The following is a 14,571-nucleotide window of genomic DNA, read 5'->3' on the forward strand; positions in this document are numbered from 1 at the left end:
AGCTTTTTTTAAACTGGCATTAATCTGGCGTACACTCCGTTCTGTACCGTATTCACAAAGTACACAGGGGTAATAGTTTTAGTTTTAGTTAAAGGATGAGTTCATTCTTGTTTTTATGCATACTAGCTTTTATTCTTATGTGAGAAGGTAAAACTAAAAATAAACCAAATTTAGGCCTAGAGACTATCTGTAAAATAAGCTATGCACATAAAATTCCACTTTTTTTTCAAAAATCTGATACACAATATGAAAGAATAAGGCAAAGATAAATGTGAAATGAAAAATATATACCCATGTAAAAAAATACCTAGAGCTACCAAAATGTGTAATTTTACAGTATTCAGCTGGCTGGACTCATTTATATAGAATTTTTATTTATTTATTTCATGATCTGAATTTTCCCTTCTTGGTGTTGAAAAGGGTTTTCCTGCATGTTTAATTAACTCTTTTATGGTGCAGTGTAATCTATTACACTACAAAAACGGAATCTTAAAAAAGTGAGAAGAGCCTTTTTTCAAGAATAATTGTCTTTTTTCTGTCTCGCAAGAGAAATAATCCTCTCAAGAAATTTCGTTAATTGTTAAATAATCTTAGTTTAAGAAAACGTGTCTTCCTGACTAATTTTTATGTTGTCTGAGTTTGTAAAAAAAACAAGAAAAGATGAGCACCTGGTTGTCCAACATCTTCCCACCTCAAAATAAAATTCTTAATTATGAGCACATATTTACATCTGCAAGTCTTGGTTAATAATGTTTATTTACATATAAATTGAATATAAATGTCTAATATGTGTAGAAATGCTAAGATATGATGTTTTCCTGAATTTGATCAACTATAAAGAAAGTTCAAGAACGTCTGTAGATTTAGTCTGAGCTGTAGATCGTGGTAAAGAGGCAAAAGAAAAAAAAAGTTCAATTTCGCAATAATTTTACCTTGATTAAAAATAGGGAATAAACTTTAAACTTACTATAGAACATTAAAAGATCAAATAATTTTTCAATTACATGAAGAAATTCACCAAAGATCAAGAAAAAATTAGTTATGAATCAACATTTATTAGTCATATTTGTATATGTACACCAAAGGTACAACATTGATATGTAGCAACAGATTTTCATGTAAAACATAGACTGAGGGAAGGGACTTTTTTTCTTTTCTTTTTCTATTTTAAATGTAACTTTTCCCCACATGAACTCTCTGCCTGTGCATGGAAAATTTAGCAGATTTGCGTAAGTCTGGGAAAGTGAGAGACTGGCGTCTGCTGTATCAGCAGAGGAAGGACGAGCTTGAAAACATGCTAGCGCTTTGTTCTGCAGTGAATTCCCACACCATCAGTGACATTTAGTCAAACACACATTGAGCATGCATATAGTTAGTGTGTAAAAGGCATCTGGAGTAAAGGCAGTTTACCAAGTCATATTTCTGTAAACGTCTTGGCCATTAAGGGGTGCAGCGGAGGTGGTGAATCTGAGGAATGTTAAAGGCTGACGCGGACTCTGACGGGTCTACATGTTGTGCAGCTTTGAATGCATTTTCAAACAGATGTTTTGAGACTAAAGCCAGTCTTTGAAAAAAAAAAAGACTTTTTCAAAAGTCCCTTTGAAAAATGGTTTATGTGGATCACCTGAGGATTGTTGTTCTATGCTGGAAAACCACGGATAATTGTTCTGTCACTGAAAAAACAGCTTAAACCTTTGAAATTTCTTGCAGGGAAAAATGCAACATTTTCTTCTGTCTTTCTATTCCAGAACCTTTCTAATAACAGATACAAACCAAGATCTGCCTCCTTTTTTAAACTCAGAAACTTCCCCTTAACTCATGTCTTTGTTTCATTCCCATCCATCCTATTTCTCCCATATTGCAAACAGCATTAGTTTTAGGATAATTGTAGTTTTAGGAAATTCTGATTTGCCACTGAGCAGAACAATTATATATCCATGTATGTACAATGAAAATGAATTCACACAGATTATATCTTTATGGAGCAACATTCAAAGAACATACATTAGATACAAAAAAAGATATTTATATATTGTGTGTGACAGGTAAGTTAAGCAACTACAAAACAGCAATTAGAAAATAAAAAGAAAAATAAAACAGTTTATTACACAATTTACTCTATACATGTTTTCTAATCTAATGTTCTTTTTAGGGTGTATATATATATTTTCCCCTAGAGAATTACATTAAAATGGTCACAGCAATAAAACTATATACCTACATAACATTTCAATCCCCCCCAAATGAAACAAAATAAAGCAAACAAAGGGAAAGAAAACTCTGTTACCTACAATATGTACACAAAGTGCAATGAGGCACTTCAAATATCATGCTTTTAAGATAAAATAACTCTTGTTTTATTTAGTTCATGCTTCTAAAACAGTGAGTTTGAATGCAAAAGTGTTCCTAACACCCCCATCAGTGACACTGTGGTCTGCAAGGTCTCTCCATGGAGAAATAGTTTCATTTTTCCTGAAGATCACAACGTCAAGAGACGAGGCTACAAGAAATCGTGCTCTGCAGCTTCACGAGATAAAACAAGGACTGCGAGTGACCTTATTTGCTTTAATATGTGTACATCTGAGGAAAACAATGTGAGTGTTTGTGTGGTGTCTTATCTACGAGCCCGCAACGATCCTACAGCGCGTTGAGCATATTTCTGTTAGCTGGGCAGATGGGTTCTAAGTGTGTGTGTGTGTAAAGGGGCTAAAGCAGAGTGCTGTGTTAAATTTTACTATTGTTACAGCAAATATCATTTGTTTAACGTGAATGCTTTCAAGGCAAGGTTGTCAAATCAGCACAAATGAAAAGAAACAAGGGAGAACAGAACCATAGAGTCATAAAGATATTACACACACGCACAGAGGCCTCACGCTAAAAAAAATATATAAGAGAAAGTTTAACAGCCAGTAGTCTTGACTTTAGTGTGTGTTTGACATCTTTACAAAGCTTTCGTCTCAATCACTGGCAGATTTTCTTATGACCTGGAAGTTGGCACAACCTTCTTAAATGTCCTCCTATAATATAGCCAAACAGCTGCAGCATGCAAGGTTTGTATAAACAGTCTTGAGCTCTGGTGAGTAAATGTAGTCTATCTTTCTAACAACAAAAAGGTCGATTTACTGGCCTTCAATAATTTTTTATGTTTTTGCCTTTCTTCCATATGTTCTCCTCTTCCTTCATCTTGTGCTCTGTCAGTGTTCTGTTTCTGCGCTTTCATTCATGCATACCTTAACTGGATCATTCAGTTGCTGGAATGTAGTTTCATATTGTTGTGCTTATTTCATGTGCTGGAGATCCTTCAGTAGTAAACATTGCCATAATTTATCGCATATTCAAAATTTGTGCTGCTAAGAGGCTGATTCCCCGAGCTGAAGCGCCCTGCTGAGCAAGTAAACAATTTGGAATGTATTATTTTTCCCTGTAATATAGTAAACAAAGACGCCTGAGTACCCTCTGTCCTTTTTGCTGCTTTTTAAGGATTGCTTGATGGGCCATCTGTTTTTCTATGAAATGACAAAATAAATGTCTTGATGATTATGACAGAAAATTCACCTCAGTGCCATTTTGGCTTCATCTCATAATATTTGTTATATATATTCTATGCTTTTATTTTGAAACTCTTTTCATAAATTTGATTTTGAATCACATATATTTTAAATTTCATTGGTATCAGTAACTTTGGGGGACAAACAGGGGAAAGTGCTAAGTAAAGATAAAAAATATAAGGGCTGCAACTTTATTTGCATTTAAATGTCAGCCGCCGTGGAAGCTAAAATATTCGTCAATTATAAATACTTTTATTTTAAAACTATTTACCTCTTTTGTCGAATAAAATTAAAAAAAAAAAAAATCAAAATTTTTCTATTAGAAAAAAAAAAGGAATGAAACTTGATCACAATTTTATAAAAATGTGCTTTAAAATCCCACATTTTAAGAGCTTGGAGCTTAGGGCTCATCATTTGTGGGCTATTTCCCTTTGACCAGTTTATCAGACCCCCCCTTAAATGCTCTAACTGAAGATGAGACTGGATTATGAAAATAGAAAAAAAAGAAAGGAGTGATTGTACTCATTAGCTGAGTACAGATGACACTGGTTGTACTGAATGTTGCTATTCTTAGCAATAGCTCACCTATATGAATTTTAGACGATGGTCTCAGTGCATCTTTGCGTGCATCAGTCTGTCTTCCTTCATGTAAATACACAACAGGGACACAAAGCTGAGAACAACTACCCTTTTTTTTCTGTCTTCCTTCCCTCTCCAAGACTTGAAGTATGCTGTGCAAGTGTATGCTAAATTGCGTCCTAACAGGTGAGATATACCTCTGTTATCACTTCACAGTTAAGTGAATTAGTATTACACATCAGTCAGATAGACAGTTACAAAAAACCTTTAAAGGGACTAATAAAAAAAAGCAAAGTAAACTACATTAAAAAAATTAGTACATCTGTTTCTGTGACTTTTTCGTTTGCTCTTTTTTTTTTTCATCACCACATAGGAAAACTTGCTGAGCCCAGGAGCAGAAGATCTCTGCGCTGCCATTATTCATGTTTCCATGGTTCCTCCTCAACAAGCGTGCACTCCGCAGCAGAGCCGTTTGTGGCTGAGGTTACCTGCAAGTAATTAGCACCAACATCTAAACACTGGATCAAAGACACTTTACAAAAAACTCATTTATAAGTCTCAATATCATATAAAGTTCAAGAAACATTTTCCAGAAAATTTTGTTAGTTTCCTATCAAGGTTAGGAAAAAAAAAGTAATTATAGTTTAATTTTGCACAATAGTAATTTATGCTTTCTAAGTTATGCTCATTTTACTTATTTTAAATAAACCTAAGTTTCATGAACAATTGAAAATCTGCTTTTTTCTTTTTTTACCAATATAAAAGCTTCTTCACTAAACTATCATCAGCAGTCTTTAATTTTTCTTCTTTTAAATCTGATTTCAAAGCAAATTGTACTATTTCAAAATCATCCTTGCATTAATCAGACTGTAAAACTCCTACTAGTGAAGATATCTGAAAAAGGAACCGATTTACTGTTTTCAATCCCAGCAATTTCTGGTCAAAAGCTTGTTTCAAGTTGTTAGTGTCAATGTGTTTTCAGTTGACTGATTGCATGGAAAATCAGTTCAACAGATAAACTATTTAGTTCGCCAATTTTGCATGTTTTTTCTTTAACTTTAACATTTTTTCTTTTACTTTTTAGAAGCAGTGCTTTATCTGCACTGTAACTACATGAATACATTTGTGTTTTCAGTTGTTTGTTTAACCCTTGTGCAATCCTAGACACTTTAACATTGGGAGTGGGGTCATCTAGACCCCACTAGACAGTGCGCTGAACCTTTTTTCTTCGATGATTTGTGATCTTCACTGGTGTCCATGGATTACATGAAATCTTTCCACCTTTATCCACCTTTGTCATGGTGGGGAGAACACATCAATGTAAGGGTGGGGTCATCTGGACCCCATAGGATAGCACAAGGGTTAAGATACGATTTGACTAATCTTTTGCAACATGAAATATACATCTATCCCTGATGATCATGCATATGGTAACCCCCAACAGGGAAATTCACAGATATAGAAGATGAAAAACAACCCAAAAAAAAGTAAGTAATCATAAATAAATAGTAAATAAATGATATGTTTGATTAAATTCTTTGCAAGCATTCTATGGAAGTTTGCAACTTCCAAATGGGGTTAGAAATGTTATGTTTCTACAGGGAAAAATAAAACAGACAAGATGGGAAAAAGACCAAGGAAAATCCTGGAAAGAGCAGACCTTTTGTGCCATTTTTCTATGTATTTAAGAAACTGAGGCAGCAAGATGGATGTAACTTTTTGCTGTGGACAGATTGGCCTTGTGACAGGTTAAGAGTGTTGCTAAGCAACACCCCCTTACCCTTTAATAAATCAATAGGTTCATTAAAAGACCTTTTCTAACTGAGTGTGCGTATGTGTCAGAGGACATAATAGAGTGTAAAAGGCATCCAGTCATGAAATTCAACATTAACTTTGTTTAACATTATGGGAACTGCACTGCAGCCCTTAAATGAAATGCAAAGCTTCACAAAGATACAATTGTGTCAGAATGAAGTGACTCACCAACAGTGTGAAGGAAGAGGTGTGCGTAAGGACCATATGGACCACTAACTAGATATGACACTTGCATGTGCCTATACGAATTCCTGGAGCAAAAATAACTCATCTTTAGACTGATTTATTCATCCTTGACATTTAAGTTGTGAGCATTTTAAATTAGACCTGAGATAGATGTGGGGGGACTGCTTAAAATAATTTGACAATGTCATCACGATTATCCAACACTGTTTAGAAATAATAAGTAACAAGCCTAATGGCACAGAGAGCTAATTCAGCCTTAATTTACATTAGGGATGCCACAACTCAGAACCAAAACCAAACCATGTGTTACACACCACTGAACCGAATCGTGTGGGACATGTATTAAGCTAAATTTAAGAAGAATTTATTATTTCTTATTTTTATTATTTACACCATGCTTAGTATATTCCAACTGAAAAGTATTTTTTTATCATTGTAATTTGCTTATTAGCACATACAATTTGTGATATATTATCATATCATATATTCAACCAAAACAAAACTGTGACCCAAAAATCAAAATTTGAAGCAAATGGTGAAGAAAATGTATCCTTAGATTTATTGAGGTAAAGTGTTCCCTGGTTTATATTATAAGACACTTTTATGCACAAAAGGATCTGCCGTATGAACACATGCAGCCGTGGTTCTCCTACTTCACTAGTGAAATAATGATTAGTTAACACCTTTGCACACAAAAATGAGGTGGAAAAGCATGCAGAAAGAAAGCAAATGTACAGGGTGAGCATGCAGCAGTAAGGGGTTATATAGAAGTCTCTACATCTGGAAGCATTAATTGTACCTTGCATTCATCTACTAAGACAGAATTGTTAGCAGCAGTAGGAACGGTAGAAGAGGCGGCTGCGGTTATGACGCACTGGTTGGAATTGTTTTCATGGTGATTCTTCATGTCGTCATAGTAAGATGGGGTCTTTGTCATCATTTCAATGTCGTCAGATTTAGCCATGTGTGCATCCAGCTCATCCAGCTCCGCCTTGGACAGATGGTACACAATGCCCGCACCGTAGGAATCGCCCACCACGTTCACTGAGGTTCTAAATCGATCCCTGCAAACAAAAGAAATATTCTTCTGCTCACTTTGCAACTTTTCTTTCTGAAAATTCACTGAAAATAAATAATTATGTAGTGGTAAAAAGAAGAAATCAGTGTGTACAAACAAAAAAAAAAAGTTGCTTAAATTATACATACAGCAGCCAGTCAACAGCAACCAGAAGGCTGATATCTTGGGTTGGTAAACCAACAGCGGTCAAGATCAACAGCATAGTTACCAAACCAGCACTGGGAATACTGGCTGCCCCAACACTGGCCAAGGTAGCTGTCAAACTGGAAGACAAAAATAAAAGTTATTTTAAACGTGGAGACCCTAACTCTAAAACTCCATTAACCACATCTCTTGGCGATAAAAATCAATGCATCCCACATCTACAGATCAAAATCTGTACTCTGGTCTATGTCAGGGAGGATCTAAAGAACCCCAGAGTGGGCACCTAAATATGAAAGATAGCTTGTTTTTATATGACATTTTATAGATTGATGTGCCATAATAATGTCAGAAGAAGGGTCATCCATCCTCTATTCACTCGACTGAGAGAAAACCATTTGGCAAACACTGTGAACGGAAAAAAATGTGGCTGCTGTTTGTCTTCCTGCTTGGCGTGAGACACAGCGCAGTTGTTGCTCTCTCACGCTGGTTAATTTGCATCTTAGTAAATTGAGGCACACAAGCTTCTCAGCTCACTGTTGGATGTCTTCACAGTGATGTTGAATTTATCATTTCCTAAGACCTCTCTTAAACCAAGACTGCATAGAACTGTTGGATTTAGATTCCTTTACTGTGCATCCAGTGAAAAATGAGACCTTTCTGGGATGTTTTCATATCAAAAAAGTTTTTTTCTTCTGACCTGACGGTGACAATTTGACCAGGGTCGAGGTGGACACCATTCATTTGGGCAATGAAGATGGCTGCCACAGCCTCATACAGAGCAGTTCCGTCCATGTTGATCGTGGCTCCCACAGGGAGCACAAAACGGGTGACCCTTTTGTCAATCCCCAAATTCTCTTCCAGGCACCGGAAGGTAACAGGAAGTGTACCAGCACTGGATAAAAACAAACAGAGACAAAGTCATTATTTGTAGCAATGAGGAGGCACATTTTTTCAGTCACCCATCCATTGAAGAAACTGACCTTGAGGCTGTGCCCAAAGCAGTGATCCAGGCCTGAAAGATGCCTAAGAAGAAGGTGAAGGGGTTTTTCCTAGTGATGGCGAAGTAAATGCTGGGAAGGAAGATCACCCCATGGATGATGAGGCCAATAATGACAGTTATCATATACATCCCAAGCTGCCTTGCTACCACCTCCAGGTCCTTAATGGAGATGATTTTGCCACAGATCAGACATGCAATACCAAAGGGAGAGTACCTGATGGGTTAAAAAAAAGAAAAGTTTATTATTCAGAAGTGAAAATTAAAATGTTCCATAAAAATAAAGAGAAATGTTTATTTTTATCCGGTTATAATTGAGAAATAACTATATAGTAAGTTATTTCTGATTGATCCAAGAAGATTTTAAACTGAATGGATGAGAGGCATGAGTGATACTAACCACATGATCATGATGACAAGTTTCATCACAATCTCATTGAGGATATTGAAGAATTCAATCATGAGTCTGGCCCTTTCTCCCATTTTACCCATGCAGATGCCAAAAGCAATAAAGAAGCCAATCAGACCTGAGACAGAAAATCATGAAGGTGTCAAACTCTGACTTGCAGCGTTGCAAAAAAATGCGTTACATTTCTTCAGGGAAATGTATTACTGTTACTTAGGATGCATTTTAAGAAGTGAAACCAAATGACTTCAGTGGTCTTTGGAACTTCAAAGGAAATGTCAAGAGCTATAATGCTGGGACATTTCCTTCAGCTGTAGTTTTGCCAGATCAATCTGCTCATGCTAAACATGGTCAAATTCATAGCAAATGCATCAAAATGCTAGCTTCGTGAGTGTCAACAGTTGACTCGTTCAAGTTAGCATTTTACTCAAAGCAGTGAGTGAAAAGAGGCTTTAATTCCAACTAATACAGCAGTGCATACCCAAAACATTCATGCCACTCTTGAATTGGAGAGACTTTTTGACAATGTACTGAGGCTCGTGGGTAATGTTAACCAAAAGGCCTCCCATGCTAGTGGTGGTGTTGACTTCTTCCTCAATTACCTCCACCTTCTTGGTGACTGTTTGGATCTAAAGAGAAAGAAAAAAATATCAGCTTGTTTTAGGCCTCTTTATCCAATTGACAATTCCATCGTAAAATCCAAGGAAATAACTGATTATAATTACTATAAAAAGGCAAAGCCCTGTCTTGAAGTGACACTAACCCCTCACTCATGGATAGTGTAGGTATCCACAACATTTTATTACCTGTTGGAAACAAGCTTGCACCAGGTTTTCAGGGAACAGATTCCTGATTAGATCGAAGAAGGCATCTAAGCTGGACACATCTTCATTTTTCTCTCCTTCTCCCAGATTTTCCTTCAATTTGGGGTTGCCGGGATGGATGAGTAACACAAGGATGACTCCCAGGACTGCAGCGATAACAGTGGTGGTCATGTAGTAGACCATGGCTCTGGTTCCCAGGCGACCACTGGATTTGGCATCAAGACCAGCCAGACCTGCACCAAAGTTGTCAATTCAGTCTTGTGTAAATAGATCATACAGAGTCCATTTTTATTAATGTAATAAAAATAAAGTATGATTTTTATAAAAAAATTAATGAGTGCTGATTTGGAGGCAAAAAAAATGTGTTCCTCAAGTGTGCCAGTGTAAACTCCTCCAAACATTGGCGTACCTGTGATTAAACTGGAAATGATGAGTGGAAGGATCAACATCTTCAACATCCTCATCAGAATGTCTCCAGGAAACGCGATCACCATGACGATGTCTGGGTGGATAGGGGAAGCAACACGAAGCAACATCCCCGATACAGCTCCTAGGATCACACCTGTAGAGAACATAAAAACCTTTTCATTAAAAGATGCACAGGTTGAAAAAATGACGGAAGCTCTGAAAAATAATTGATTTGAATGATTCATTGTCTGTGTTTTCATGCTTCTGAAAAAACAGTTGTCCATATGCTTCTTTAAAAGACCATAATAACTCACAATGTGTTGCTTGGATCTGTATTATGCTGTTTTATTTTACTCTGGTTGTGGAGACAAAACCCAAATATTTGATAGAAAAGGTTCTGCAGAATTTCTTTGTATGCAGGGCGGTGAAAACCCCTGATGTTAACAGCATCTAAAATATTTGTCCTTAAAGTAAAAAAGTAGTTTTAAACTCATTCATGCCTAGTAAATGAGGGAAAAAAGACAAGGAATGAGTAATTTCAGCTCAAGTTGTGTCTTGTTTTGACTATTTCAGCCCCTATTGATATCTTAATCTATCGTACATTGCAAATTGTTAAGCCAACAGCAATGGCTGACCTCTGTGTCCAGACAAATCTCCGAAAAAACAGCCATTCTGTTTGTAGCACCCACTGGACTAGTAGCAGTTTTCAAAAGTCCCAGTTGTGCTCTGTGCTTCCATCTAATATTAAGAAGAGAAACATCCTGAGGACTCCTCCAACTACAGGGTTTGGAGTTTTCTCTCTGGCTCTTTTCTGCCAAATGACAGATGATCAATGTTTATTCTGGCTTACTTTCAATATGAAACTGCTGTCAAGTTGCTATAGATTTTGCACACTCTAACCCATCTATTTATAAAATCAGTTGACGTTCATGCCAAGTGCATGTGGACGTCAGTGATGGGAGAGAAGTCTGAGCTGCCAGACACAAATGTGTGCAAAAATAAGATTTTCTGGATAAACAAAGCTTTCTAACTAGAAATCGCACAAGCGTATTCGTAACCTTTCCTTTTCATCATTAAATCTACCCCTGTGGAGAACGGCGCCCTTTCTGAGATCACTGCTTTCTCCGTGAATCAACACAGGCTGATTGGTTGTCCAGAGTGCAGAGCGGAGCTTTTGATATCAACAGGTGGCACAGAGCTGGCGAAGGTCAGAACACCCAGTTATCTGTCTGGTACACTGAGCACAGATGGCACCCACCCTGATTCTGCCTACAAGCTGCAGATGAAGCTTCAGTTAAGTGACGGCAGAGAGAAGTTGTTAGTGTCATCATCAGCAAGGCCCTGCCTCAGTTTCTTTCTTTTTTGACTTCGAGAGACGAAAACAATGCATAACTTACCAAGGACGGTGAGTGTGAGAAGGAGGTTCTTGAACATTTTGGAGCAGATTTTGGCACATTTCGACTGCGGCCTAGCCTCAATGGGCTCCAGGTGACTCTCATGCATTCTCACCTCCACTTGTTTAGGCATACTGTTGGCACTGTGGCAGAGAGAGGGCAAACAGAAGAGCGATTAGAGACAGACACTTAACCATACAGGCTTTTTCATGAGTGCATTCTGTCATAATCTAAAGCAAGATTTAAAAAAAAGAGGGGCACACTAATTAGCATGCAATCTCTTTGAAAAGATTAAAAAATAAAACTGCAGGGGGAAAAAAGCGAAATATTTAAACTGTCAGTCAAAAACAGTCAATGGTGACTAAATCATCCACCAGATGGGAGATGACTACAAGCTGCTGCTCAAAAAATTGCAGCCTTCTCGCAGCCTCCTACCCATGTTAAGTAAAAGCTCATTGTTGTCAAAGTTTTTCCTAAAAGAGAACATTTCTGCAAAATATTTGTTGCAGAAAAGATCTCAGTGGACAGGATGATACAAGGAACCACAGAACCACTCAAAACTTACACTCAACCAAGAGGAACCTCCTTAAGTGTCGGAAGCAGAAATATAAAGTTTCAAGCAAGGTTCCTTAAAGCCCATTGAGGTGTGACTTGAGTTTACCCATGAGAGGAAAGCCAGCTGCTTCTCTTTTTGCCTGTTAGGCAGGTGTGTAAATCAGTAAATGAAAAGGAAAAAAATAGAGATAATGAGACTATATAGCTTTATGTTCTTTAGCTAATAGAGATCATCCTTTTGCGCCTGGTTAGTCCAATATAAAACCGAAATATGGTGAGTTGATGTGAAGATTAAAAAAAAGTAACTTAAAAACGTCATTTTTAAGTCTCTCTGGTTTTACATCTCAAAATGTACACAGATTTCCTTTATTCCCTGTCAAGCTCATAAGCTCAGCTATAAGAAGAAAACCTACTAAGCCTCCAGGCAAACAGATGGGCTGGTCAAACCTCTTATTCAATTCTATTTGAGGTGTGAAATAAAAAACATAATAATTATGTCCTTTTTTCATGTTTCACACAAAAAAGCTAAGAAAACCTGTGAAACGTCCAAAAATAAAATCCAGAAAAACGGACATCACCAATGTAATCTCATCACTGACACTAAGACGGATGAGACCTGTTAGTTCATGTCCCTTTTTGCTCTCTTTTACAATATTTTTAGCTCTAAAAGAGGAAGTGGGAATACTCTGTCATGATCATCTCATTAGCAACCCTACCACTATATCAGAGACAGATGTGATGAATGGTCTGCATACATGAATTCTGTTAAGAACCACCAAAGCTGCATTCTTCAGGGGTTCTTCACTACAAGAAAGACAGATTTTTAGGTAATTTGTCTGCTAATTCTATTTAAAGAACTAAGAAGTTGAGGGCATTTTATTGAAAAGTCTAGGTTTACTGCTAAAAAATACAAAAAATGCACCAAAAAAACTAAAACACTGATAGAAAAGTTCTTAATAATTATTAAATGTAAAATATGGGGGTAATGTGTATTAATATGTTTTAAAAATTAATACATTTTTCGATTTGTTTAAATTAAAATTACTTTTTTTATTTTATTTAATCACAGTTAAGGGCTTATTAGAAACAGAAATGTCTCAAATTGATCACATTGAAATAATTTAGTTTACAAAAAAAAAAAAAAAACAGAAAACATAAACAATATTACATTTTTGGAGCTTAAAATTAAAATATTAAAATAGGAAAAAATGTAAACTGTAAAGCACTTACTTCATATCTGTACGTTGAGGTAGAGCTACACTGCCCAGGAATAAATCTCCAGACTTTGGTATTTAAGAGTGAATCAGCATAGGAAACCACTGGAACTATTACAGGTGCTCCATCCAAAAATATTGCGAGGCGTGAGCAGATAAGGTCCTGTCTCCTGACAACATCTGAGATGTGCTGTCGGTTAGAAACCCAGCAGTTCGGCCAAAGCATCCAGAGAGGAGCGAATCAATGGCATCCAGACGGCAGTCCCAGCCAGAGCAACCTGAACTGCCCCATCCTGATGTCCGCTAACCCCCCCTCAGCCCCCACCTCCTGACTCCAACAGCACACAAATACACACATCCATCCAATAAACATATGAGTAAATAAATAACTAAAAAGAGAAGTGGAGGGGAGGGGTTAACATATGAGTTTAACTGCCAAATCCCTCTGGGACCCTGAACTCTCTAATCCACCCGGATAGCTCACTTCCAGACCTCTGCAGCTTCTATGGATGGCATGAAAGAGGCCAGGCTGCTGGAGATGAGCATGATGATGCCCGCTAATGGCACATAGTTGACAAGAGCTCTTTGTAAGGAATGACTTTGCTGAAAAGGGAATAAACTATAAAGGAATGATAAGCAGAAGGTTTAAAAACTAATCTTGTGTGTTCTGACTTTCAGGTCAGTTAATGGACAAAACATAAGAGGCTGAAGTTTGCTGCCCTCCCTGCTTAAAAGGAGATGATATGAAGTATAGATTGACATATAAAACATCAACCGTACATGCAGCGAGCAGTCTTATGTAATCCCACTATTTGATAAAACTCCTGAGCTGGGTTGAACTCCCAAATGACATGTAATTGATGTGAGGATGGTGACACTAGTCTCCCAGCAGCATGGGACTTTACAACATATTGAGCATCATCACATTATTTTAATTAGGGAAATGTGCTGGAAGGCTACTTCCTCCTCAGGCAAATGACCAGTCCCAAAACAAAAGCAAAAGGAATGCCGTCCCTGTCTGCAAAGATTGTCTCATGAGAAATCACTCATCCTAAATCCCTGGATGAGTCGTGCTCATTCTAATGGGCCCTCTAAGAGAGCGTTTTAGAGATGAGGGCAAAGGATTGGAGCTGAGAAGAAGGGGTTACAGGAGGGAGTGAGAGGAACACAAGGGGAGAAAGGGGTACTGGGGTCACACCAGCACCTCTCAGCCAAAAGAGGGGCCTGTGAGGGGAAGGCTGAGGGAGCCATCACAGCTTTTGGCTGGTACCATGTGAAGCTCTCTGCTTCCTCCCTCTTGGTTTTGAGGGTCTTTGTTTTACACGCAAACAGTGGCAGTGGCCCCAACTCGCTCAGCCAAGCGCTGCATCCAAACTGGCAGCAGCAAGAAAAGATGCGGGAGTGGGGGGGGGCTCAGATGAGA

The 14,571-nt window shown here is 37.5% G+C and overlaps 1 protein-coding gene across 4 annotated transcripts in view; it reads right to left on the reverse strand.

Annotated features, from left to right (window-relative positions):
* Nucleotides 1–1,035: 1,035 nt before the first annotated feature.
* Nucleotides 1,036–14,571, reverse strand: part of slc1a2b (solute carrier family 1 member 2b) — a 29,584-nt gene continuing 16,048 nt past the window's right edge. Inside the window, exons 1-11 of one of the 4 annotated variants that reach the window (XM_011476304.4) lie at nt 13,165–13,494; nt 11,383–11,522; nt 9,987–10,139; nt 9,560–9,810; nt 9,235–9,382; nt 8,748–8,874; nt 8,331–8,564; nt 8,048–8,242; nt 7,335–7,469; nt 7,004–7,192; nt 1,036–4,615 (exon numbers count right to left, since the gene is read on the reverse strand). In XM_011476304.4, the coding sequence (XP_011474606.1) occupies nt 4,612–4,615; nt 7,004–7,192; nt 7,335–7,469; nt 8,048–8,242; nt 8,331–8,564; nt 8,748–8,874; nt 9,235–9,382; nt 9,560–9,810; nt 9,987–10,139; nt 11,383–11,522; nt 13,165–13,169 (1,581 nt within the window). In that variant the 5' untranslated portion in view covers nt 13,170–13,494 and the 3' untranslated portion in view covers nt 1,036–4,611. Of the gene's footprint in view, nt 4,616–6,927; nt 7,193–7,334; nt 7,470–8,047; nt 8,243–8,330; nt 8,565–8,747; nt 8,875–9,234; nt 9,383–9,559; nt 9,811–9,986; nt 10,140–11,382; nt 11,523–13,164; nt 13,495–14,571 lie in introns of those variants that run through there. The other 3 variants (XM_004069732.5, XM_011476305.4, XM_078948906.1) reach the window with 3 other exon arrangements.

Source organism: Oryzias latipes, chromosome 6 (assembly GCF_053564925.1).
Source record: "Oryzias latipes strain Hd-rR chromosome 6, Olatipes_Hd-rR_3.1".
NCBI classification, from domain to species: domain Eukaryota; kingdom Metazoa; phylum Chordata; class Actinopteri; order Beloniformes; family Adrianichthyidae; genus Oryzias; species Oryzias latipes.